The sequence below is a fragment of the Astyanax mexicanus genome, chromosome 20 (assembly GCF_023375975.1).
Source record: "Astyanax mexicanus isolate ESR-SI-001 chromosome 20, AstMex3_surface, whole genome shotgun sequence".
Lineage (NCBI taxonomy): Eukaryota > Metazoa > Chordata > Actinopteri > Characiformes > Acestrorhamphidae > Astyanax > Astyanax mexicanus.
Window position 1 is genome coordinate 5,483,284 of NC_064427.1, and position 27,429 is coordinate 5,510,712.

Consider the following 27,429-nt stretch of genomic DNA (forward strand, 5'->3'; position numbering starts at 1 on the left):
ATATGTATTTGTTGTATATTTATATACAACCTATTTCAGTGAATAACATATCAACCACTTCTCCATTTCTTTTTTTTTATAAAGACATTGAAATTATTACACACATTTTATTTTACTCCTTAACCAGCCTTTGGATAGCATTAACAAACCATACTATATACATTCACGTAATATCCTGCATTCTAAATAAACAAAACAGGAGTCAAAAAGAACATAAATAAACATGGTAAAATGTAATATTTTTATATTAAATGTGCTTAATTTAAACTAGTATTTCATTCATATTTTAGTATTTCGTTTATTCATAAAGAAACTTAAAATAGCAGAAGTATAACACACACGCACACACACACACTACAGCACCAACACATACATCATCCTTATCTGATCCAGCATAATATCAGTCATTTTAAACCTAACGCAAGAACACGGAGTGATAAAAAAAAAAATAAGAGACAGAAAAACAAGCAGCATCCGTATTCATTACTGGGTGCATTACACAAATTTACAAATCCATTTTTCAAATCTGTTTTAGCCTTTTTTCATTGGTCAATATAGGAATTATATTGCACTGATAGAAATTAAAGAATATATTATAAATTAAAATATTGTATATATAATTCAGCCCTATTCCCATTATGTTTACACTTGGTATTAAGTATCATTTATTCTTTGTTCCTCACCCCTCTCTTCAGGTGGGATCCAATGCGGTGCAGGTGACCTCGGCAGAGCGCACTCGAGTCCTGGGTCAGTCGGTCTTCCTCAACGACATCTACTACGCCTCCGAGATAGAAGAGATCTGCCTGGTGGACGAGAACCAGTTCACGCTGACCATCGCCAACCAGGGAACACCGCTCACCTTCATGCACCAGGAGTGCGAAGCCATCGTGCACTCAATCATCCACATCCGCACACGCTGGGAGCTCTCCCAGCCCGACTCCATTCCTCAGCACACCAAGATCAGGCCCAAAGATGTGCCTGGAACCCTGCTCAACATAGCTCTGCTCAACCTCGGCAGCTCTGACCCCAGCCTTAGGTTAGTGACAGTAATTATAAATGATTATATCACACAACCATTCACAAAAAATAATCTAGAAATTATACTTATTCAAAGGAATATTCTGCCTAAATATCAAAAGAGTCATTGAATCTAGTTAAATTGCAACAGTTAGCCTAAACATTGTAACCACTATAGATGGTTAATTAAGATTATGATTATGATATGCCACTTTACTATCCCTTTCCTCAGGTCAGCAGCCTATAATCTCCTGTGTGCCTTAACCTGCACCTTTAACTTGAAGATCGAGGGCCAGCTCCTGGAGACCTCAGGCCTGTGCATCCCAGCCAACAACACCCTTTTCATAGTCTCCATCAGTAAAACTCTGGCAGCCAACGAGCCCCACCTCACGCTGGAGTTTCTGGAGGAGTGCATTTCCGGCTTCAGCAAGTCCAGTTAGTACTTCTCTTGATTTCTTTATTATTTGTTTATCAAATACTTTCATTTCACTACATCTGCAGCCATTAAGCACGGACCTTCTCTAGCCAGAAGAGTAAAATGACAGATTTTTATTCAAACAGTATGAATGCAGGCTTCCTGCGGGTCCTTAAAAAGTAATAAAATGTCTTCAATTAAAATCCGGGCAATTAAGGTCTTAAATTGTCTTAAATTTACTATAAATTTGCTGTAGGTATAAATTTTCAGACGGGTAAAGTTAGCAGCGAGTTCTCTAACTAAAAAACTTGGGAGAGAACGAAGGTTAGCGCAGACCTAGCTAGCTAACATAGTAACTTTAGCAGCGAGTTAGCATGCCACTAAGAAACATGGGTGGTCTCCTCCTGTATTTTCTATGCATTGCCATATGGTACTATATGGGACAAAAAATACCTTGTGCAACTGTCCCTACAAATTAAGGAAAAGAAATCTGGTTTAGGAAAAAAAATATTTTTTCCTCTTTTGTACCAAACTGTATTGATTAATGCACAAACCAATTTGCTAATCTTTTTTCGTATCATTATGCCTCTAGAAAAAATGTTTGCTTATAGTTTTTTTTTCTTTCTTCCAAAGATATGGTAATTATTCTGTACTGATTTCATTACATTATATTACATTTGGCGGATGCTTTTATCGCAAACAACCAAAAATTATGTACATGGCTGAAATAACAAACAAGTTGAAGAGCTTTCAGACCTCAAATAATGCAAAGAAAACAAGTTCATATTCAAAAAGTTTCAAGAGTTCAGAAATATTTGGTGGGATAACCCTGGGGGTTTTTAATCACAGTTTTTAATGCATCTTGGCATGTTCTCCTCCACCAGTCTTACACACTGCTTTTGGATAATTTTATGCCACTATTGTGTGTACAGGTATTGAGCTGAAGCACCTGTGTCTGGAGTACATGACCCCCTGGCTCCTCAATCTAGTCCGCTTCTGCAAGCACAACGACGATGCCAAGCGCCAGCGGGTCACCGCCATCCTGGACAAGCTCATCACCATGACCATCAACGAGAAGCAGATGTATCCGTCCATCCAGGCCAAGATCTGGGGCAGCCTTGGCCAAGTAAGATAAGCTACCTTAAAATAAGCTGAATCATTTTTTGACTTATTGAAGTGTGATTTATCTCTTGTAAGTAACTTAGTAAGCTATTGAACAGTTTCATATTAAATAAATTACTTTAAATAGTACCCAGTTGTTAAAAAATATGTACACTGTGTGACTAGTCTATTTTCTAGTCAAGGTAACTTAATCTGATCTGCGTGAAACATCTGAATTGATGAATCATGCCTGTATAGTAATGTGAACATAGCCTAAAACAGGATATTTTCAAATACCCTTCAGTTTGGAGGTTGATTAGGCGTAACAATACGTTTGTCTATATAGTTTATAGAGTCACACAGGATATTGATGGATGTTTGCCTCATTGGATAAGGGACTTTACTGAGACCATGCAAATTCTTGTTATGCAAATAAAAGAGGAAGAGTAAAATGACAGATTTATATTTAAACAGTATAAATAGTGAATTAGTTTGTAGTATGTGTGTCATTCCTCCTGATTATGAAACATATATTGAAAGAAGGGGTTTCCACAAGCATTTAGATGTATCGTGTATTTTACTTATGGGTATTACATCAGTGCCATTCACTGATTCACTGACTGATTCTATCCTTTATAGTTTATAGTATATATATATATATTTTTAATATTCCTCATTATTGAGTCTACTTTAAAGCAGAATTTATTGATAATAATAACTATTATTATCTCTGGTCCTTTTATGCCACTCTCAGATCACAGACCTGCTAGATGTGGTTTTGGACAGTTTCATTAAGACCAGTGCAACAGGAGGACTGGGGTCCATTAAGGCTGAGGTGATGGCAGACACCGCTGTGGCCCTCGCCTCGGGCAATGTCAAACTGGTGTCTAGCAAGGTGAGAAAAACACACACACACACACACACACACACACAGTTAAACACGCAGTCAAATGCATATTCATTCACACTCATATACACACTCACATACTTGTAATTCTGGCTTTGTGGGTTATTTTATAGAACTAGTCCGAACAATTATATAACTTTACTAAAATGTAAAAATGTGTGGTAAATCTTGCGAATAGTCTCATTGAAGAAACCATCACATAGCAGCTGTTATTATTATTTGGGTGGTGGGTCAATATTATTTTCAGCACTGCAGTGATTAGCCTTGATTAGCGTGGTGAAGATGGTGGTGTATGAGGCGTTAGTGTGTGTTGTGATGGTACAGTGAGTGGATCAGATACAGCAGTGCTGCTGGAGGTTTTAAACACTTTAGTGTCACTGCTGGACTGAGAACAGTCTGCTGAATCCCAGGTGGGATAGAGGGCTAAAAAAAAAACCTAGGATTGAGAAGCGGCGAAGTGAAACTTTGCTTTTGTAATGATGGTTCCTTTATACAGTATATTTTGGAAGAGTTAAGGATGAGACGAAGTGATAATCTTCCAAGATCCTGACCTCACTAATGCTCTTGTTGCTAATTGTTTTCAGAGCCACACGGCATCATAAAGTGCTTCATAAATTGCAAAGCTTTTTATGAACAGTAAAGAGGGTTAATTAAACAAATGCAGGATAATATCTTTGATTTAAAAAAAAAAAAAATCTGATTGAACTTTTTTTTTTTTACTTATATAATGTGTAATGTGGAAATGTCAGTTGTTTTATATCAAGTCAAAAATGCAAATGCTCCAAATGCTTTTAAATTGACTTCAGTTTAAATAGTTTTTTTCCCTTTTGTTATAAATGTGCAATTTTGAAGATGCAAAGTTTATAGTGTGTATCATATTAAATATCATTAAAATAACTCTTGTGAGTTTTTCATAGGCGTTGCTGTTTTGGAGGTTGGAAGTTTTGTCATGCATATATGCGTATCCTGGAGAACCTCGCTGCATAAACAAAGTGACAGTTGCATACTCTTTGTTTTTTTTTTGTTTGTTTTTTTAGATGGTATGATGATTTCATCTGACCATGACTCTATTAATATCTATAGTGTCTGTCAGTTGTCTATGGCTCTCTCGTTTGTTTCTTTTTTTTGTTTTCTTTTTTCAGTCTTCTGGTTTCCTTTACTTTGCGTGTGTTTATTTTTGACCCGTTGCTCTGCTGTGAGTTGTGGAGCTCGCTAAAAGTGAGGTGAGGGCCATGTGATCTGGTGCCAGAAGGAGAAGAGCCCGAGCCGGAAGGCCGGAACAGGAGGTGCTTTGTCTGAGGAGGGCAGGGGTTAGTGTAGCCTGCTGCAGGGGTTCATTTCCTCTTCCTGTGCTGCACACACTGAATCCCCTCACCTTACTTCACGTCAGCATCTCTAGTAAACAGTGTGTTTAATGGACACTCGCCCTGGTTATAATATAGGTACAGATCATTGAGCTGTAGTGTGTTTGGAGTGTGCAGACTGACTCATTACTTAGCAGCAAGTATTCAGACAAAGGCCAGCCTTGTGCAGCTTCTCCTGGTAACTGATGCCAGTACAAAGAAAACACAGCTTTTGCTGAATCTTAATTGGGCCATACAGGCCAGTGGGTTGTTTTCCTCTTTTGGTAGAAAAGGGCCTATTTTTTAATTGTGATTTTTGACTCTAATATGAATAAAATTACTGTTTATTCTAGATAATTTTTCAGGAAATTAATATATATTTATAAACACATTTTACCTAAATTGATATGGAAATTAATATATATTTATAAACACATTTTACCTAAATTGATATGGAAATTAATATATATATTTATAAACACATTTTACCTAAATTGATATGGATTAATTTAACATAATTAATAGGAGTGGTAATCACAGGGCATCTCATGATACAAATTTATTACATAATACTTTGCCCTTGATAACAATGATTTATCACAATACTGTGATTCTGCAATACTCGAAATATCACAATACAATTCTCTACAATACTTAACAGCAGGGGCCAGCAGTAGGCGCCCCGCAGGCCAGATGTGGCCCGCAAGTATGAAACATCTGGCCCATGAGGTTGTTTGAACTATTATGAACAATAATATATTTTATTATAATATAATAAAAGTGTGTTTTTGTCTTTCTCTAGATTTTAAATTACATAATTCATGATTTGGGCATTTCCTAACATATCACAATTGAGAGCATCTCTCATCTGCCTAAAGAAGCAAACACTGGATATCAAACATGATTTTGTTGATTGACTGCATGACAGCAGCCTCCTCCCACTTCCTGCAGGTCATCATCCGCATGTGTAAGATCATCGACAAGACTTGTCTGTCACCCACGCCCACGCTGGAGCAGCACCTGATGTGGGACGACATCGCCATCCTGGCCCGTTACATGCTCATGCTCTCCTTCAACAACTCGCTGGATGTGGCGGCCCACCTGCCCTACCTCTTCCACGTGGTCACCCTGCTGGTTGCCACCGGGCCGCTGTCCCTCCGTGCCTCCACTCACGGCCTGGTCATCAACATCATACACTCACTCTGCACATGCTCACAACTCAACTTCAGTGGTGAGAACACACTGGAACTCTTTTTGAGAACATTATGTTAGAAGGTAGTAGATTTTTAAACCAGTCAATACTGAATTTGAAGCTCAGAGTTGTCCAGCGGGCTAAGCACTGCCACTATGATCAGGAGATTGCAGGTTCGAATCCAGTTCATGTAGCTCGCCATCAGCTGTAGGAGCCCTGAGAGAGCACAGTAGGCCTTGCTCTCTCTCTGGGGGAGTAGATGGCGCTCTCTCCCCTCATCACTCTAAAGGGTGATGCCGATCAGCACAAGGCATCTGTGAGCTGATGTATCGGAACAGAGTTGCTGCACTTTCCTCCAAGCGCACTGTGATTTAATAAATCAACACCAGTTCAAAAAGAGGCAGAGTCTGGCTTTTGGGAAGAAATTGGGGAGAAAATGGGATAAAAATGAGAAATAAATACTCCTATACTTACTTGTGCAACCATTGTTATTTAGGGAGGCATGAATAAGCACAAAATGATTAGAATAGCTCTCTATACCACACTAAAAGACAAATCTGGTCTAGATGAATAGATTCATTATTCATAATGGTTCTGTTTTTACATTTTAGCACCTCTTCTTTAAAAGTGATGCAGGAAGTCTGAGTGTAAATGTAGTTAATTCACTAGATGATAAAGCAAACTGTTAATGTTTGCTGTTTTCTTTATCTTTATCTTTATCTCTCTCTTTCTCTCCACAGAGGAGACCAAGCAAGTTTTAAGGCTGAGCCTGACCGAGTTCTCCCTGCCCAAGTTCTACCTGCTGTTTGGGATCAGTAAAGTAAAATCAGCCGCAGTTATAGCGTTCCGCTCCAGCTACAGAGACCGCTCCTTCTCGCCCGGCTCGTACGAACGGGAGACCTTCGCCCTCTCCTCCCTGGAGACGGTCACTGAAGCCTTGCTGGAGATCATGGAAGTATGTGCCTGTGTTTATATAGCTGTTAGTTCTGTTAATTAATATGAAAACTTTTCACTCATTCATTTTGTTTTAATACAACTGAATCATGTTAACAAGTTTGGCCACACCTTCCACTCAAAATGTATTTTTACAGAGGCTGGTGACATATTAGCGTCATTACTTTCATGTAGATAAGGTGATTAGATCATTAATGCTGAAATAAAATCTCACACACGTTCTTGCATGCGTGCCCAAACACACACACACACACTCACGCACACTCACGCACACACTATTCCTTCGTTGAAGATTTGTTTTATACTAAAGCTCATCTTATGCAGAATAAAATAAATCTAAAGAAATTTAATTAAAACTAACAAAAGTTAAAAAAAGGGCCCAGGGACCAGTATTTACCAGTAAGTAATTAAGTACCAGTATTTGCATTTTTTAAATAATTTTAACCGTAATTACTCAGTAATTTGTTTTGAATTATACAGTATTTTGTACATGACTGACACCACTAATATAAATATAATTCCATTTTCTAATCTAACACTGAATTTGTTTTTATGTAAGTCTAGTAATGTAAGAAAAGGTGGAATTTTGTTAATCAATCAGATAAGTTGTTTTGATCATTTGACTCCACTTATATGATTATTATTATTGCTTAATTTAAGTTTAACAAATTAAATGTACTGAATATTATACGAGATATATTTCCAGTATAGAAGTTTTACATACCGGTACTTTTATTTAAATTTTTTTTAGGTTTTTATGTCTTTTTTTTAAGCACTGTTCTAACATTTGCTCTTAGCAAGTAGGTCTGCTCAATATAAAAGAAATGACATTACAATATCTAGTCAGTGATCAAACATTTATGTATCAAAGATTGGAATAAAATGAATTATATAAGGTAGAAATTATATTTATCAAAATATTTCTAAAAAATCAACATTTTTAATTTGCATTTTCTGCATTTTAACTGTTGCACATGCACACATGGCAGTGTCTATTCTGAAATGATATCTTGTGCAGCCCAACTTACTACTCAGTATTTATAAAGGATCATTTACAGAATGTCACAAAAGCAGATACAATATGTACACTGATTATTAATTATATTGATTATATTAGTATTGTCTTTGTGATTGAGCTCTTGAGTTCTGCAGTGTGTGAAACGTTGTAAAATATTCTGCTGGTGAGATGTGCTGTCTGCTCGGGGTGTTAATGGGGAAATAGTGGTCACATTTTTAGCCTCAGTGTTTTCAGCTGTTCCTCATACAGTCGCTCTCAGGTTATTTTTAATGCTTCGAAGAACCCACAGGGTTTTTCACACAAACTGTGCACATTTTTTTTTTTGTAAAAAAAAAAAAAAACACTTCTGAATGTTTATTTTTACAGTTTCCATTATGTGGAAAAACCTACATCATGCATGGGTTCATTTACATAATCTTACTTCTGTTTTTAAGGCCTGCATGAGGGACATTCCCGGGTGTAAGTGGCTCGACCAGTGGACTGAACTGGCCCAGAAGTAAGTCACTTGAACTTCCCACACGACCCCCCCTGCATTAACCCTATAGAGCTGTTACTGTACTCTGATCAGTACCTAATTCAGTTTTATGCTGAATTGGCATTCTTGCTTCTGCGTCTGCCTGTACATTCAATATGGGTAATTTGTGCTTTGAGCCCCTTATAATGTACACATGCATTTCTTGACAAGCTTTCACTGAATGTGGAAGAATCAGGTAGGCTAAGGGGGTAGATTAATATCACAGGACATTCAATGAATTATACACACAGTGCTCTCAAGCCTTGTCCTGTCTGCTTCACTAAAGTTACATAGTGCAGTTAGCAAGCCTGGTGTTGCAGCGACAGTTCCTTTCCTTTCTCAGTATTACAGTCAGCGATAATAATAAAATGTTCTATTTAGAGGTGAAAAATGATTGCATAATACTGCTTCAAAAGCTGGTCACAGCTGTGGTTAAATCCAGGGTTATTGATAACAAAAACGAACTGAATTATTAAAAAATTAATGTAAAAAAAAAAAAAAAAAAAAAAAAACATTTTCGTTAACAGAAATTAATAGAAACTGTAGCTAACTGGAACTGAAGAGACTTTATAAAACTACTGAAATTACAGATCATGTTTTATTCATTTATAATCGCTGTTTTTACTCAAGCGGTTTTACAGCAGTCCGTGATGTCACTTCTTATGTCACTGTTTACAGTGCTCACGCTAGGCAGGAAATAATGACAGAAAACACTGAGGAAGCTGCAGAATTCTGTATGGGATTAGAATATGAATGTGAGGAAGATAAAATAACATGTTTTATAGTGAAACAGGAGATAGAGTATGTGGAATAAACTCCACACATCGATAAATCCGTTTAAAAAAGCAGCACAAGAGCGCTTACTGTGAGTACCTTTACCATGTCATTTGGTAGAGTATAGAAGATCGTGTGTGTGAGCAAGAGAACGGCAAAAACGTAAATCTAAAAAGGAAAAAAACGTATAAAAACAAGCTAAAAACTAATTTAAACCAACTGAAGTTGAGGAGAAAAAGTGAAAATGAAGTAAAATTAAACTATAATGAACAATTCTAAACTATTATAACTTTGGTTACACCATTGCTGACAAAGTTTTTGTACTGCGCTCAGATCATTTGTTGATGTATATTTCTCTGTCCTTAGGTTCGCGTTCCAGTACAATCCTTCCCTCCAGCCCAGGGCTTTAGTAGTGTTTGGCTGCATCAGCAAGCGGGTGACCCACGGTCAAATTAAGCAGATCATCCGCATCCTCAGCAAAGCCAGCCCCCTGCTCAGCATCGACCGGGTTCGTACTCGCACTGTTCTCAAGCAATCAGAATCACAGTCCAGTTTATTGTGTTCAGCCAGGGTTTGTCTCAGGATGTGATTTGAGAATCACTGTAGCCTGTCATTACTGCACTGGTTGGCTAATTCAGCCTCTCCATGCCTGACTGGTCACTCTGTGGTTTGTCTTATCTGTGCTTAATGGACCCTTCTGACGTTTGAACAGGGCCTGGAGAGCTGCTTAAAGGGGCCGGAGAATTACAACAGCCAGGTTTTGATCGAGGCTACGGTCATCGCTCTCACAAAGCTGCAGCCCCTGCTGGCTAAGGTATATAAAAACAAACAACAACAATGGATTAATAAATACAAGCAAACTTAACATGCGTTCAGAATCCATTCATGATCACTTTACTACAATTATCTGATTATTCCAGTAGTAATGCAAACAGCATACTCTTCATTAGTCTTAACCAGACTATTCTGGGATTTCTTCTCTCTTTCTCTCATCTGTATATGCATAAAAAAACAGACTGTGGTAGCGTAATTTAAAGAATGTTTAATGTTTTGCATTTTAGATTCTTCAAAGTAGCACCTCTTGCTTCGATAACCACTTGCCAATGTTGTCAACACAATTATTGGCATCACTGTGGTGCTCGCCCATAAGAGACACGGACCTGTTTTCTCTGTAAAGCTGATTTGTGAAAACATGTGTTGTAAAAAGCGCTATATATTTAAATACAATTGAATTGAATTGAATGACAGCTTTACACATCTTGGCTGGATTTTCTCAGTCAGTTTTATGAGGTAGAGTCTCCTGGAATTCAGGCTTTCAGTTAACAGCTGTGCTGAACTCATCAAGAGGTAATGATTTAAATTTCTTGCCTCTTAATGTTAGTTTGAGAGCATCAGTTGTAAAGCTGTAAAGAGGTAGAGTTAAAGAAATATAGTGAATAGCTCTATTTGAGTAATGTATTAATCCATATTATGGCAAGAACTACTCAACTAAGCAAAAAAAAAAAAACTTTCCAAAAGTTTCTACCTGATTCCTTCATAGTTTGGATGACTTCAGTATAAATTTACAATGTAGGAAAAAAAATTGAATGACAAGGTGTTTCCAAACTGTATTTTGGTTAGATTCAACATAAAACCCCAATGCATGATTGTCAAACCAGTTGTGTTAAACTCCTGTGTTAAAGTTTGTAGCTAACCATTTTTTGAAAAAGTTTTAAAATAGTGTGAAACTACCTGAATCTTTCATTGGAACTCAGTGAATGTGATGATATTATTTATCTTCTCTTTAAGAATGCTGTGCAGTCCAGAGCTAGACTTAACATTGGTCTTAAAAAAAAAAAAACCCTTTAAAAACCAAGAAGGTCTGTCAGTTTCCCCAGTAATGCATCTCATACTGTGAGATGTCTTTTTTTTTATATGTAAGACTTTGAATCATCTGTTTTCTACAACAGGACTCGCCAATGCACAAAGCTGTGTTCTGGGTGGCTATAGCGGTGCTGCAGCTGGATGAGGTGAACTTGTACTCGGCTGGAACGGCCCTGCTGGAGCAGAACTTGCACACGCTGGACAGCATGCATGTCTTCAATGACAAGGTACTTACTGCTTTTGACTTTTTTTTTTTTTTCTTTTTTTTTCAAAGGCATGGTCATCCAATGCTGTTCCAGCTTTAAAAAAATAATACTTACATTGTATTCTTGACCTTTATCATTACTGCAGTCCAAAGTGTGTCCAATAGACATGGTAACGTACATTTTAAAAATGTCTTTAAATAGTGTGTATTCATTTTCTATTTAATTTATATTTCACAGCCCTAATCTAAGGCCTTTTCTATTGTAAGTTATTTTGGTTAAATACAATCCTAGATAACATACTCATGTGGAGCCTGTATGGGTAGCTCAAAAAGACTCTTTAGTCTCTTTAGTCTTTTAATAGACTAAAGTCTGACACCCTCTCACATCTAGAGACAAGTCACAGACTTTTTTTTTTTATCACAGGCTAAGATTTTGCTTTGCAGGCTTAAGATTGGGGATCTTGCAGGGTCACTATTTGCAAGCCTGCAAAGACTAGATTCTGTCTGAGATTATTTTATTATTTTTTAATCATTATTATAAATAGGAAGACACGTCAAAGAGACACTCTTGCTCACTCCACAGCTCTACCAGTTTCTCCTCCTTTTGTACACTCCAGGAGAACCGTGGTTTCTGAGTCTCATCCACGTCCAGTTACGCAAATGTTCCCTTTCTAGCCTTGCGGCTTCCTGTAGCTCTCCTATTGGTTGTTAGCATTGTTCACGTCACTAATTGCATGAGCAAAAATCTCAAGATTTATGATATTATTAAACACAAGTAATTTTATTTGAACGCCAGAATGAGAAAAAGACTGACTTAAACCTTCAGTCCTAACCACCTTACACTGAACCATTGAGATGATGCAACCACAACTCGACTCTATGATATTATCCTGACACTGAAAATCTGTCTGCAGCAGTGAAATCGTTTGAAAATTGTTTGGTTTAAGGTCTGCATAAGGTGGGCAGTAACAATGGAGCCCATTTTGGAAGCTCCACACATGTACAAACACACTGAGAGCCCATACCCACCTGGAACATGCTTAATGTCCACCCCAAACAAAAATGTTGTCTGAGACCGTATCTTAACAAGAGCTTACAAAAAAAATGTATGTAAAGAATTCTTTCATTTCTTGCTGCAGAGTCCTGAGGAGGTGTTTATGGAGATTCGTAAGCCTTTGGAGTGGCACTGTAAACAGATGGACCATTTTGTAGGCCTCAACTTTAACTCCAACTTCAACTTTGCCCTTGTAGGGCATCTGCTTAAAGGTAAACTGTCTGAATCTGAAATAAAGTAAATCTGTTATTTTAACTTTAATCTTAAGAACTGCTTATTTTTTCTACTGTTACCTATGCTTAATAATAACTGCACTCATATTACACTTTTCTTGTACTTGAAATAATCACATCAACATGATTGCTAATAGACCACAGTTGCAGATGATCATCCAAGACTTATTTAATAAGAGAATTTCATCTTATTTAAGATATAAGGACAAAAATATTCAGCTCTTACATTACAAGGTTTTATTTTGTTTCTTCTTTGTTCACTGAGATGAGATAGATGACACTCTTACATCTGGTATTTGTTAGCAACATCTAGTCAAGTCTAACATCTCCTTTTGTAAATGTGTTCAATACTAACAGTTTTGGCTAATTGAGATAAATCATTTTCTTTTGATATTTCACTAAACTGTTAAATCAAATCAAATTTGTGTTAATATGTTAATTCATATTCTGATGAAGTGGAACTGTGTGTTTTTGGTCTGCCCAGGCTACAGACACCCCTCCCCGACCACTGTTGCACGGACAGTGCGCATCCTGCACACGCTTCTCGGCCTGGTGGGCAAGCACCTCAGCTGTGACAAATTTGAAGTCAACACTCAGAGCGTAGCTTACCTGGCTGGTGAGTCTGAGTCATTCTCCTAAATCTGGTAAAGCTATAGGTATTGATTTCTTAGAAGTATGTCTCTATTTCTGGCTCTTATGATGGTGGTTTATTTTTATTTTTTGTGTGTGGTCTGTGGCCAATTCAGCCCTGCTCACAGTGTCAGAAGAAGTACGCAGCCGCTGCAGCCTTAAACACAGGAAGTCCTTGCTCCTCTCTGAAGTCACCATGGAGAATGTTCCAATGGACACATACTCCGTGCACAACAATGACCCCAGCTGCAGGTACGGCCCAGCAAACCAGACTGAGCCTGGCCTTTAGCATCCGGCTAATTTACTATTGTAGACTAAATATCGTAGATATAGAATGACCTTCAGAAATAATACACATATAAAAACAAACAGCAACACTTACTCTATCTAACCAGTATTGCTAACAATTATCAGTAAGAAATCCAGCTTGGAAAAACGGGTAAAATCCACTCAATTTAAGAATTTAAATTCTGCATTACATGTATACTGATCTGTGCTTAATCATATTTACAGTTCTGTGTATTATTATTTATCTATTTATCTGAGAAATTATGATATCAATTAAATTAAATTATGAAATGATAATATCATACCATGAAAATCTCATTCTCTTGCAACCATAGTATATACACACATAGTTTGTTTTTTATAGCCATTCCCATTAATATTAATATCAAAGTCAGTATCAGTATCTGTACTGGACATGAGAAATTAGTATCTTCAACTTGCCACTGCAAGTTTTGTTAGTTGAGATTAAGGTTAATTTAATTACTATTAGAGTAAAGTGATTGTAAATGACCTCTTTGTCCACCTCCTGCCCTCAGTACTGTATCTGCTGTATTTGTCATTGCAGGACGTTGCGAGAGAACCAGCCATGGACATCTCCTAAAGTTTCAGAACGCTACCTGGTTGCCCACTACCCCATTGTGGGGCAGATCAGCCCACGGACAAGGAAGTCCATGAGCTTGGATATGGGACAGCCGTCACAAGCCAACACGAAAAAGCTCTTGGGTAAGATTTTACTGCCTTGGCATTTTGCCAAGATGTTGAACATGTTGTTTAAGGCCTCATCCACATGAATCCAGATATTTTTAAAAAACGTTTTGACCTTCCGTCCACACACAAACAGCTTTTTTTTTTTTTGAGCTTTTGGAAAATGCCTTCCAAGGTGGAGATTTGTGAAAACTCTGCTAACAGTGGAGCCGTGTGGACGAAAAAAAGCAAAGCTTTCTGAAAACACTGACATCACACACCGAGCATGTCTGCTTTTTGTTTACATTAGCTTAGCCTGTTCAGAATGAGCCTGAATTATTTGGCAGATTCAAAACATGTTTACAGCTTAATTTAATGTTACTCTTATTTTTTTTAAATGATGTAGTTTTTGCTGAGGAGTGACGAGAAAACTTCAAAATGTTCGTTTTTGAATGGTATAGCATTTCTGTGTGGACGGGGATATTTTTAAAAATGCAGACAAAAAACTATGTTTTTTAAAACATCCGGATTTGTGTGGACAGGCTCTACGTTATCTTTAAATGAGGAAAAATCTAATTGAGTTTTGCCAATCGAATGCTAACAGCCTGATCTTCTCTTGTTCATCTCTTAGGCACAAGAAAGAGCTTTGACCACTTGATATCAGACACTAAAGCACCAAAGAGGCCAGAGATAGAGTCCGGCATCACTACACCTCCCAAAATGAGGAGGGTGGCTGAGAACGACTATGAAATAGGTGAGTATTTGCAGAGTGTGGCCACAGTTTATATACATGTAAAAAAAAAGTTAGGAGATCTTGTAATACTTTTGTCTTATTGAACATATGGACTTTTCATATAGATCTTAATCTACGTTGAGATCATATGTGGTAGAAGCTCCTTGTAGGTTCTTTGATGACATTTTAAGATTGTGCACATCTTATGCTAAATCCGGTAGGACAGTCTGACCTGGCCATGTTGGCAGTTACCTCATTTAACACATTATTTTCCAAACAATGGAACAATACAATCATTTTTAAACAAAATTCAGGAACAGTACCTATTAGGGGTGTAACGGGAGTCTCTCTCTCTCTCTCTCTTTCTATCTCTCAGTATGTTTAGGAAAAAATATTTGTAGTTTAAGCCGTTAAAGTAATGCTGTTGTTTTATTTTTATTAAAGCAGCACAATCACGCTCATTGTTTGTTTTTTCCAACAAGATCCAAAAATTAAGCTCTCATGATGACAGTAGGAGAGAACCCCGGTTTCAAGCATTTAATAAAAGAGCTCGAGCCCCGTTACAACATTCCATCCCAAAAAACTAAACATGATTATAATTAAGATTCATTGTTATTATGAAGATAGTAAAGGTGTGGCTATACAGAATGCCGAGCCACTTTATTTTTTCCACCAACCGTACCAAAAATGCAGGATTTATACAGAGGTGTGAACTGAACTCTGAATTTTTGTACCGTTACACCCCTATTACCTATTAATAAACAGTGTTAAAAACACCCTCCTCTTGGTTAAAGCATTTGCCCTGCTCATTGTGTACAGAGACCCAAAGAATGTCGCAGCACCACCACCTGCGCAAGGTGTCTGTCTCCGAGTCCAACGTGCTGCTGGATGAGGAGGTTCTCACTGACCCAAAGATCCAGGCTCTCCTTTTGACTGTGTTGGTAAGGGATCTTTCTCGTTTTCTGTCTCACTCTTACTCTTACACTCTCTCTCTCTCTCTCTGCATCTGTGTGTATTTCACTCTTATTCATTCATCATTCTCTCAGTTCCTCTTTCACTGTACCTTTGTGAATTCGTATTCTGTATAAAGGATGTGTTTCCTGTTATTTCTTTTTATCGCTATCTCTGTTTCTTTTAAGTGCCCCCACTGGGTTGAATACTGTAAACTGGTTTCAGTTTAATTTCTGTTGATTCATTTGTGATCTGACCACCTGGTTTGATGTAAACCTGTGAAAATCTGGATTCCTTTGTGCTGTAGGCCACACAGGTCAAGAACACAACGGATGAGTTTGACCAGAGGATCCTCTACGAGTTCTTAGCCGAGGCTAGCGTCGTCTTTCCAAAGGTCTTTCCAGTTGTGTAAGTCAAAACTTCAGTTCTTTTGAGTTCAGTCTCTTTCAGTGGAAAGGTTTAAACTATGTTCTTACATTTGCACCTTTTAGTACAGTTTTTTCACTATTTGTTTAGAAATATGGTAATAAAATAACTTTAGAGTTACAACCTGCTGTTAGAGATGCAAAGGGGGACCAACTCCTCATACACGCCTATGGGGTTATAATGGGATGTTATAAAAACTCCTGAAGGTGTAATCTATATATCACCCAATACTTTTGTCCATATAGTGTATCTTGGCTGATACTTTAATAGACTGTTCCTTTAGCACAAATCTTCATCTCTGACCTCACAACATGATTTGATCACATTTTATTATGGTTATACAATTTGATATATCTCAAATTTCATGTCAGCTTTGATATAGATACAATTTAACAAAGTCACAGTGCCAGAAGCAGTTCAAGTACTAACAGCTCCCTCTTGTGGGGAATAAACATAATAAAAAAATATTGTAATCTGTTCTTATATTAAAGAATCTGTACACATCAGTTGTAAAACAGTAGTTCATCTCCTCAATGTTTCTTCATTTCTCCAGACACAATCTCCTGGACTCAAAGATCAACACGCTGCTGTCAATGTGCCAGGACCCAGACCTCCTGAACCCCGTCCACGGCATCGTTCAGAGTGTGGTCTACCACGAAGAGTCGCCACCACAGTACCAGCCCTCCTACCTACAAAGTAAATCCAATTAATTACCACACTTACCACACTTGCCCTGCTCTATGTGTACCTCATTACTTGTTAGGGATTTAGATGCACTTAGACAGTACATTGTCACTTGCACACCTCATCCACTGAGGGGAGCGTGAGCTTGCTACCATTGGTCAGAAACAATTAAAGGTCTCAAAAGAAGACCATGAGCTTAGGCTTTTCGTCCACGAGGGGCTGAGATGGAATCGACCGGGAATTGGGGTTAAGCTCACTAGTCTCCTCCCCAGTGCCATTAGTTTAAGTTTTAGAGATTGCATGTTTAGAGAATGCTGATATTCACCTTACGCACACACACACATAGGTAAAGAACTTTTGATAATGGGCTGCTTTGATTTCTTCCCTTAGAGAAGTAGAGTAAAATACCGGCGGAGTCTTAACATTGCTTATTAAGTTTTCAATACAAAGCCCTGCATATGCCTTCTAAACAGCTTATTAGCATTTCAGTTCAGGTTTGAGGGGAAATGAGGGTGTCTCCTCACAATGGTGTCTAAGCAAGTTCTGAGGCTGAGGTCAACACTTTGACATTGACTTTGACATTGAGTTAGGGAGCAAGACATGAAGTGTGCAAACCAGTAAGTCAGTAAGTGAAGGAGTTAAAACATTAGTCAACAAAAATGTGATTTAGAGAGAAACAGAACAAGGCATTCATAAGGCAGGAATTGAGGATGGATGCCAGCATATGAGCAACCAGTAAGGCAGTGAGACTTTTGTTAATGAGCAAGGTGTTAAAGGAGAAAGAAAAGGGTTGAATGAACAATCAAGCAAGCCAGTAATTTAGAAAGACATTTCTTAAACAGTCATATTAAGGTAAGTTAAGGAGGCATTGAGTAAGGGAGCAAGAAGACAATGGTTGTCATTAGTAAAAAAGCTTGCAAACAAATTAAGAAGGCATTGAGCAAGACAAGCATTGAGTGTGGGAGCAAACAACAAACAAGCAAGTAGTTTAAGAAACGGGGACAGTGAGCAAACAAACAAGCCAGTGAGTGTGTGAAACATTAAGTGAGTAAAGGAGGCACTGAGCAAAACTAAGTGCCAAGTGAGTCAGTATATAAGTGAGAGTGGCATTAAGTGAATGTGTGAGACACTGGATGAGTGATGGAGAGTGAGTGAGTGTCCCTCACTTGCTGTAGTGCATATTACTGTAAGTCATTTCTTATTCCTCCCTCACCCACAGGTTTTGGATTTAATGGACTCTGGAGATTTGCTGGTCCTTTTTCAAAGGTAATGAGTCAGACCTTCACTTGGCCGCTGTTTTAAATTTGAAGTTTCTTGAAAGTTGGTTTCTGTTTTATGCTGGTTTTAGTGGCCAGCGTGTCTCAGGAAACTCGTACTAATGCACAGCTCTTTCTGCTGCCCCCAGCAAACCCAGATCCCAGACTACGCTGAGCTGATCGTGAAGTTTCTGGACGCTCTGATTGACACCTATCTGCCTGGTATCGATGAGGAGGGCAGTGAGGAGGCCCTGCGGACGCCCACCTCTCCCTACCCCCCTCCCGTCCAGAGCCAGCTCAGCATCACCGCCAACCTCAACCTCTCCAACTCTATGACCTCACTGGCAACCTCTCAGCACTCCCCAGGTTAGTGCGCACTCACACACACACACACACAGTGGACCAGAATCAACACCTTCTAATTCTTCTTCCTTTCTTTGAAGAATTCTTACACATTTTTTCTCTCCATGCTTTTGATTTATTTCTCTTTTTCATTCTCTCTCTGTCTGTTTTTCTTTCTTTCTTGCCTTTTATGGCTTTCTTTGTACTCTCGCTGTCTGTCTCCTGCTCTTATTCTTATTCTCTCTTTTTTCCCCTCCTCTATTCGTTTATTATTTCTCTCTCTGCATCTTCCTTTTATTTTCTTTTGCTTTTTTGCATGATTTCTTTTTTTTTTGCCTTCTCTTGCTGTCTTGCAGTCTTTCTCCCTTTCTTATGTTTCTACTCTATTCTTCTCTCTTTCTTTCGCCACTTTGTCATTTTCTTGCTTGTACTCACTCTCTTTATCTTTCTCTTGGCTTCTTTAGATTTGTCTCCCACTCTCACTCACTTTTTTGTCTCTTGCTCTCTCACATTCTCTCTTGTTCTGTTTTTTTTTTTTTATCTTGCCTACTTCTCTTCCTCTTTTGCTTTTTATATTTCTCTCAATTTCTATCTACCTCTTTTGCGATCTCTTCATACTCTTCAACTCGCACAGTTTCCATGGCCCTACTAGAGTTATAGACACTTAATTAGCCTGACTGTTACTGGAAGAAGCTCATCAAATTTACACCGCAAAATGCAATTTAAAAATATCAGATGATGCCATGTAGCTCTTATTCTTAATCATCAGTCTTGATGACCTTTGCTTATTTCTTCATGCATGTCTGTCACTTAAGTCATTTGTGTTTTGCAATGTTTTTTGTTTTGTTTTTTTTACACAAATCATTGCCTGTTCTTTTCACGATTGTTCGTTTTCTCCCCCTCCCTTTTCTACATCTGCTGAAATCCCTTCATCCCCGTTGTGCTGCACATGCTGTAGCTTATAGACGATCCCCAACTTTACCCCAGTTGAGGTCTTCAGAAGCGCTGGCCCAGAAAATGCCGTGTGCAAATAAGAACTATAGAGCTGCAGTGGGCAACTAAAGCCCTGGCCTATAGTTTACACATAGTGGTAATGTGTATTAATTTGCTATGATTTGTTCGTTTGATTTATGTTTTATTGATTTGTTCTGGTGTTTTGTTTCTGATAATCATATTGCTTTATGTTTTGTTACTTTTCCTTTTGGTTGCCACACCCCTCCGCACTCCTGTTTCTTCTCTCTCTCTCTCTCTCTCTCTCTCCGCCTCTCTGCCAGCCAGGTACTATTGCCCCTCCTCATCCCCTGTTAATTACACTGACGCTGCACATACTCCTGGCTTGTGTGTGTGTGTTAGGGGTGTGTGTGTGTGTGTGTGTGTGGGTGTGTTTGTGTGGGCTAGGACCCCCCCCCCCTTTATTACATGTCCTATATCTATATTCACGACATTCACGACTTGATCAGTTAATGTAATATACTGTTTTATATTTTCAATTGTACGCTGAACAGCCATAACATTTAAAACCACTGACTCCAATCTTGGATACACCGAGTGTATTATTAATATCCTGGCATGCGGAATATTTGACATCTGGCAAAAATGTGTATTTATTAAAATCACATTATATACCACCTTAAAAACAAAGATTAGAATGTAATATTTTTTTTTGATATTGTAAAGCAGCCATAGACCCTTGTTCTGTGGACAGGGTGCACATTGTGGTAAAATGTAAAAATTGTTCATGTTGGCTGATGTTTTTAGGATTATTAAATTCTAGATCAAAAAGATTATGGCAGAAACAACTTTAAATAATTTTAATAAATAATTTCTTAAATATTTTTTCTCTGCAAAGCTGCTTTGTGACAACTTGGGTTGTAAAAACCATTATTTAAATAAAATAGAATTACATTCTTAAAAATATTAACAAATATTGTGGCTGGAGCCATATTTATTTTGTGATTGGTTTCTGTTATTATCTCATGACCAGATATTGACCAGATTCAAACTGCAGTAAAATAAATAAATAAATAAATAATAATAATAATATTAATAATACTGTTTTGGAGCAAGTCTGCAGTAACTTTGATTTTCAAACTGTAAATAAAATCCTAAAAACATATAATTACTTTAAAGAGAAAAGTGATGAGTTGAAATACAGTAAAAGGAAGAAACACGCTCCTTTTAACATTTCAGAAGAGGCTAAAGTGTCCCCAAACTTATTTGTTCTTGACAATTATTTTTTCTGATTTAACCCTCTGTTCTGCGCTTTTTTTGTAGGTATTGATAAGGAGAACGTTGAGTTGTCGCCGACGACGGCTCTGTCCACCAGTGGCCGCACGCGCCACGGCTCGGCCAGCCAGGTCCAGAAGCAGCGCAGCGCCGGCAGCTTCAAGAGGCCCAGCATCAAGAAGATCGTATGAAGACGGCGCTCGCTGGTGGCTCAACAGTGCCACGCCACACCATGCTGCATTTCTACTCCCACACTCCTTACTTCTGTCGTTCCTGATCCTTTTTTTTTGTTTTTCCTTTTTCGTTTCTTTTTTACTTTTGTTTTCTGCCTCATCTTCCTTTTCAGCCATACTTGCCTGACGATCAATAAGGACAAGTTCTCTTGCGTTTGTGAATCAGTCAGTGTTCAGTGTGCAGAGGGGACAGAGTCCAGCGTGACCTTTCGTGTCCATAACGAACCTTCTGAACTTTTTATTAAAAAAAAACACAGCTCTTTATTTTTTACTCCGAAACAGATGTTGGAAGAAAGCACTGAATTCATTTATGATTTTCCTTTGTCCTTTTTTTTTTTGTTAGATTTTTCAGATGTCTGCTTTGAGACGTTTTATAAGCATTAATTTACTTTCTTTTTTTTATTAATCTAACAAAAGAAAGTACTAACCAAGTCACCTTTTTTTTTTTTTTTTTTCTCCTTCCCCCAACCATTTTTTTTCCAGTTCTGTTGTTTATGTATTTACGTCTAGGTTTTGCATTTGTTTTAGTTTTTTTGGTTCGTTTTATTTCCGAGTACGTTGTGGTTGTGTTGTGTTGTAAGACTGAGAGACAAAGATTAGGTAGTTTATCGGGAACAAATGTGTAGTTTTAAATACAGTAGCTCAATCAAAGTGGCATAAGCTTGGGGTTATATAAAGCCCTATAACACTGACACACACAGATTACTGTATATGCACTATTTTAAAGTTGTACGTGTTGCTTTTCTGTTAGTGTGCATATTTCCAGTTCTGATGACACATCACTGTTGTTCCAGAACAGAATCAGCTGCAGTATTGATGCAGCCCCATTAGAGCCTTTCCGGACGCAGCCTTTTCCTATAGATCGGGCCGTAGTGATTTTGCTGCTGTGTTTGCATCTGCAGATGGTACTGATTCCCCAGAGTGCTATGGTACTGTCTCTTTACTTAAAATAGCTTTATAATCCTGCCTTTTGATTTTTGTACTGCCTTTTTCAGAATTTATTTTAGAACTTTATGGTTAAATCAATAAATCCACCATTCAATACCAGATTTCAGTACGGGGAAAGTAAGGGAATAGGAGACAATAGGCAGTGCAAGCAGCTTAAATATGCTTGCTTTATAACTTAAGCTGGTAATGGGCAGACTAAAATACATTCCGTATGCTTGTTATTAATGTTATCAATTACCTCACACTCATTTTTTATTTAAAACACACCCACTTTTGATTAGTTATTTAAAAGGAAGGTACTTATAAATGAAGTTCAGGTATCAGGATTTGGTAAACCTGCATGCAAAACACAGCAAATATTTTGGGTGTGTCAGTTATCAGGACTGGAAAGAAAGGACCTAAAGACTGATAGTGATACTGAAGTCTGAGCGAAGACGACAGCTTACCCACCACCATAAAAATCAGAAAGATCAAATAATTTAGATTGTATCAGCATTAATGTGTTGCCGTGTTCTCAATCAGATGGTACTGAGCGGGTTCTGTGGTCCACTAGTGATGAATTGAAGCCCTGTAAATGTTTACAGTGGAGCTATACTTGAATAAGGGAAGAGATGTGTCTGTTCCGAAGTGTTCTCTCTTAGAAAGAAGACGATTCTAAAGCTTTTCTGATAGTTGTAGCTGATTGTAGGAGTGAAGCGATCCTGACCGTAGGAAACCAAAGTTTAGAAAGTGCAATATAGTCTAGGACAGTTCAGCAACATGCTAGTTTGGACGAGTTTGACGTCCACTGTTTCTAAAACTGTTTTCATCATTCTTTTGGAAGATTTGGCCATAACAGCACATACTTACTTTAGCGGGTGAGGTCCACCTTAGAACCCAATGAGCAGCTGATAATTAGGTGTCTCAGCTGTGAACTTTTAGGGTGAATAAAAAGCGCCAGGGAATTAAACCAGCAACATTCTGTTGTCAAGCCCACTTCTCTAACTTTTAGGGTATTTGTTTTTAAGAAAACTTAAGGACAAAGAGGTAAATGCGTACGCATTCAGATCTTGTCTGTTTGGAAGGTGTGGACATGGCTGAAGCAGGGCAGAGGCTGGATGGATTGAAATCCATTGGGAATCCAGAGTGACTTTATGCTTGTTTTGCTTGCTTTGTGCAACACTAACCTGATAAACTAGAAGACACAATGTGCCAAACTGTACCAGTTGGAAACAAATAGTCCACAACGGCTTCCATCTTGGATTTTCATCCATTGTCTGCTTGGGTCTGACTGTGTCTGCCCATCCACGTCAGAATTCGTCGCAGCAAAAGTGTGTTTTAGTTTGAGTTTTGTTTTTTTTGCTCCCAGGTACATTTCTAGTCCAGCATAGTTGATGCAGGGTCCTAACAGAAATACACTGTGTGACTAGTTCTTCAATCCTGGTTCAGATGCTCACTGCCCAGCACATATTGGAGGCTTGACTGCTTTAACATGCCTACTACAATGTGGAAAGTAGAACCCTACTGTATGTGTGTATCAAAGGAATAGTTACAAAATTAATGCAGTTGTGAGCAGAGCCTAGAAAGATCATCAACTTCACCTGGTGACAGTAATGGAGTCTTTCTGAGAAAGACCTCAGAGCCATAAGTCAAAGTATAGGCTGAATTTACTCTCCCGCTACCCCTACAACCTGTCAGTCAAGGGAATTGAACTGATAACCTGCTTTAGCTGTGAGGTCTGTTGACTTCTCTGTTGGTGGGTGTGTGGACCAAGAAATGCCTTGGAAAAAGGGAGATAGATTTATTTTTTATTTTTAAAGTCAGGCTTCAAACTTAGTTCTTTTAAAATGTAGCTGTGCCACTCTTTCCAATAGGTACGTATTGATGGAAGTTGTCAGCCCAGATCAGCATTAATGAATTAATGGGATATTAAATTATATATTACACAATACACCATTTTAGCCCAGTCAGCTAGGATCAAACTGGTCAAACTGAAACAGCTGCTTAATATTATATATTTTTAAGCTACAATCTGGCAGTTGTTAACTAATTTTCAGGATTTTCTGAAATCACGTAAACACCTTCCTTAAATGCTAGAGCACATACAGTGTCTGTCATTCTGGCCTGTAAAAGGAATTAAAGCCTTTTTTTTTTCCTATAAGAAAGGTGGTGAGTCTAATGGGACGGCATTCTGAGACAGAGATTTGGACGAGATTTTGGATTTATTGAATGAAATTAGGGCGAATAAATTTTTGTGCATGCATTCACTTTTTTGTTCTTTTATTTTTTATATTGTTCAGATTTTACTAATCCACAGTCCACAGTGAGGTAAACGCTGTTCTTCATTACTTGGCCTTATAATCCTTGTACCTTAATTTATATTTATATATATATAGAATTATTATTTTTTCCGTACAACTGTATTCACATCAGGGCCAATTTATGTTCACGAAGCTTTAACGTCAGGGTTCGATCCAGTGCTAAACTTGGCTACAGGAATAATCAGTGGAGAGGGTGGCTGGATGCCAAGCCTTAGCTTGACCATCAAGAAGTTTGTGAAGTGTCTTCATGGGATCATTTAAAGGTTGTGTGTATGTGTTGCGCGTGTGTGCGTGCGAGTGTGTGTGCGCGTTTAGGCACAAGACTTTCACTACACCCCATTTTAAATTCTCATCCGCCGAGGTTATGCAAAACTGAGATTTCTGAAAATTTGTCCTTTTGTTTGTTTCGTTTTTTTCCCCTCATTTTTTACGCGGTCAGCTTCACATCTGTAAATAATTTTGTGTAAAAAAAAATATTGAAAGGTATATTTACTACACTGTAAATACATGTGATGATATATTGTATTATTTTGCTTTTTGTAAAGCAGTTAATTTCTGTACATGTACAACAAAACCTGAATTCTTGTTGTGTTGGTAACGAAGCCATCCATCATGTTCACTGCATTACGTCGTTCTATGTGGAGGAGAAGCGAGTGGTTTCGAAACCGAAGATCTAGACAACCGTGTACCCTAAACCCTGTTGTATAATAAATTACTGTTGCCATCTGATTTCACATTTACACACATTACACTAATAAAGTCAAATCTGTCTAGTTTGTTTGTTGGGTCGAGTCCATGCTTTCAGAGAATAGGATTATTGTGAATTATCAAGGTAAATGCCATTAGATGTCTCCATACAATAAAATTAGTGACAGAAGAGGGTTTAATATTTCAACATGGGGGTGAAGCAAGCCTTTTCGGTACCAAAGCCAAGGGATGGGATGCAGTGCCAGCAAATAATTAGATAAATCTCCATACTTTTTAAGAAAAAAAAAACTATAAATAGAATATATGCACAAATATTACATCTGTTTTATATAAAACATAAAATATTCAATCTAATATATAGATATCCTGATGGGAAACATGGAAAGCAGTAAGATATGTCCCATTTCTAATTCATCACACAGAACCTTTTTGTGATAGAGTGAATCTCCGCTTTCATATTTAATATATTTAATAAATGATAATCTTCTAAAAATTGCATAAAATTCAGATTTTAGACATGCCTTGTGGAATCTAGTTTGAAGTTATTTAAGGCACAAAACACAGACAAATGTGAACTCTTTTACTGTTAATCATTAAAAAGGTTTAAAATGTTTATGCACCGAAAGGTGAAAAATTAGACAGAAAATATATGAATTAGACACACAGTATATGCTTTATAGTGCGTCTCTCCACTTTTCCTCCAGACTGCTTCCTTGAAATAAAATGTAAAATTTACTGCCTTAAAATCTTTCATTACATTACATTACATTTCATTTGGCAGACGCTTTTGTCCAAAGCGACTTACAATAATGAAGTACAAAGTAATAGGAATTTAGATAACCCATTTTTAGATAGGGCTTAAAGGAGGTCGAAGGGAAATAAAGGGATAGAGAAGTGAAGGAGGGGAAGAAGGAAATGGGGTTAGAAGTAGTTAGTGTGTTAGAGGTGTTAAGAGAGTAAGTGCTCTTTGAAGAGCTCTGTCTTCAGGAGTTTCTTAAAGATAGTGAGAGATTCTCCTGATCTGGTAGTGGAAGGTAGTTTGTTCCACCATTGGGGAACTCTGTATGAGAACAGTCTGGATTGCTTTGTGTGAGTGTTTGGTAAAGCGAGGCGACGTTCATTGGAGGAGCGCAGCGGCCGGGAGGTAGCGTAAGCCTTCAGGAGCGAGTGCAGGTAGGAAGGAGCCTGTTCTGACATCACCTTGTAGGCGATTGTAAGAGCTTTGAATTTGATGCGAGCATCAACTGGTAGCCAGTGGAGCTCAATGAGCAGCGGGGTGACATGTGCCCGTTTTGGTTGGTTGAAGACCAGACGTGCTGCTGCATTCTGAATCATTTGGAGTGGTTTTACTACACAGGCTGGGAGGCCAGTTAGCAGGGTATTGCAGTAGTCGAGGCGTGAGATGACGACTGCTTGTACCAGGAGTTGGGTGGCCTGTTGCGTCAGAAACTGTCTAATTTTCCTGATGTTATAAAGCGCGAAGCGGCAGGATCGAGCAACCGAGGCCACATGGTGCGTGAATGAGAGCTGGTCATCAACCATAACACCCAGGTTTCTAGCAACCTTTGTCGGTGAGAGAGAGAGAGAGTCGATGCTTATAGAGAGGTTGTGTTGAAAAGATGGTTTTGCTGGTATGACCAGAAGTTCAGTCTTTGAGCACTTCAGCACTTCATGCTTCCCTCTACTGACAACTTTTATGGAGATGAGGATTTCATTTTCCAGCAGGACTTGGCACACTGCCCACACTGCTAAAAGTATCACTTGGTCTTATATAATATTCACATTTTCTGAGATACTGACCTATGGGTTTTGAGCCCATTGGCAGTGAGCCATAATCATCAACAATAAAAGAAAAAGAAGTGTGTAATACATATATTTATATAATATATGAATTTCACATTTTTAACCAAATTACTGAAATAAAGTAACTTTTCAATGATAGTAATTTTTTTGAGATGCACCTACATATGCCTTGTCACATTGTATTAAAAATAGAATAAATAAATCCATATATAAAATAAGGTATGATATGGTATGAAGTGGTGTGACATCATGCCATAGAGGGTTAATTGAATTGACCCTTTTAGCCCTGAATTATCTCCTGTGGGTGAAAAAAATGTAAGAATGCTGTTTTCTGTCTGTGATGCACAGAAAAGAAGACACTAATATTTTAATATAATATAATTATATTTAATAATTATATTAATAATATAACTAATATATTTAATAGCAGTTTTATTTTATATAGCTTCTTCAGGTGTCCTGTAGGAGATTTCAAAGCCCTCAAATTTTCAAAATGTACATTTTATTTTACTGCAGAAAAAACGTGTTTTAAGAATTTTTTAAGAGACAGTTTAGAGATTGAGTGCAAAGAGCTGAGATAGATAGATAGATAGATAGATAGATAGATAGATAGATAGATAGATAGAT

The 27,429-nt window shown here is 37.9% G+C and overlaps 1 protein-coding gene across 1 annotated transcript in view; it reads left to right on the forward strand.

The window, feature by feature from the left end:
* nf1b (neurofibromin 1b) overlaps positions 1 to 25,064 on the forward strand; it is an 80,214-nt gene extending 55,150 nt beyond the window's left edge. Inside the window, exons 37-57 of the mRNA XM_022680977.2 lie at positions 696 to 1,036; positions 1,250 to 1,452; positions 2,365 to 2,558; positions 3,288 to 3,428; positions 5,735 to 6,014; positions 6,716 to 6,930; positions 8,382 to 8,443; positions 9,602 to 9,743; positions 9,948 to 10,049; positions 11,185 to 11,325; positions 12,443 to 12,569; positions 13,075 to 13,206; positions 13,337 to 13,472; positions 14,074 to 14,231; positions 14,824 to 14,946; positions 15,745 to 15,866; positions 16,184 to 16,284; positions 16,856 to 16,998; positions 18,206 to 18,252; positions 18,392 to 18,608; positions 20,859 to 25,064. Of these exons, the coding sequence (XP_022536698.2) occupies positions 696 to 1,036; positions 1,250 to 1,452; positions 2,365 to 2,558; positions 3,288 to 3,428; positions 5,735 to 6,014; positions 6,716 to 6,930; positions 8,382 to 8,443; positions 9,602 to 9,743; positions 9,948 to 10,049; positions 11,185 to 11,325; positions 12,443 to 12,569; positions 13,075 to 13,206; positions 13,337 to 13,472; positions 14,074 to 14,231; positions 14,824 to 14,946; positions 15,745 to 15,866; positions 16,184 to 16,284; positions 16,856 to 16,998; positions 18,206 to 18,252; positions 18,392 to 18,608; positions 20,859 to 21,001 (3,270 nt within the window). The 3' untranslated portion in view covers positions 21,002 to 25,064. The remainder of the gene's footprint in view (positions 1 to 695; positions 1,037 to 1,249; positions 1,453 to 2,364; positions 2,559 to 3,287; positions 3,429 to 5,734; positions 6,015 to 6,715; positions 6,931 to 8,381; positions 8,444 to 9,601; positions 9,744 to 9,947; positions 10,050 to 11,184; positions 11,326 to 12,442; positions 12,570 to 13,074; positions 13,207 to 13,336; positions 13,473 to 14,073; positions 14,232 to 14,823; positions 14,947 to 15,744; positions 15,867 to 16,183; positions 16,285 to 16,855; positions 16,999 to 18,205; positions 18,253 to 18,391; positions 18,609 to 20,858) is intronic.
* Positions 25,065 to 27,429: the final 2,365 nt, after the last annotated feature.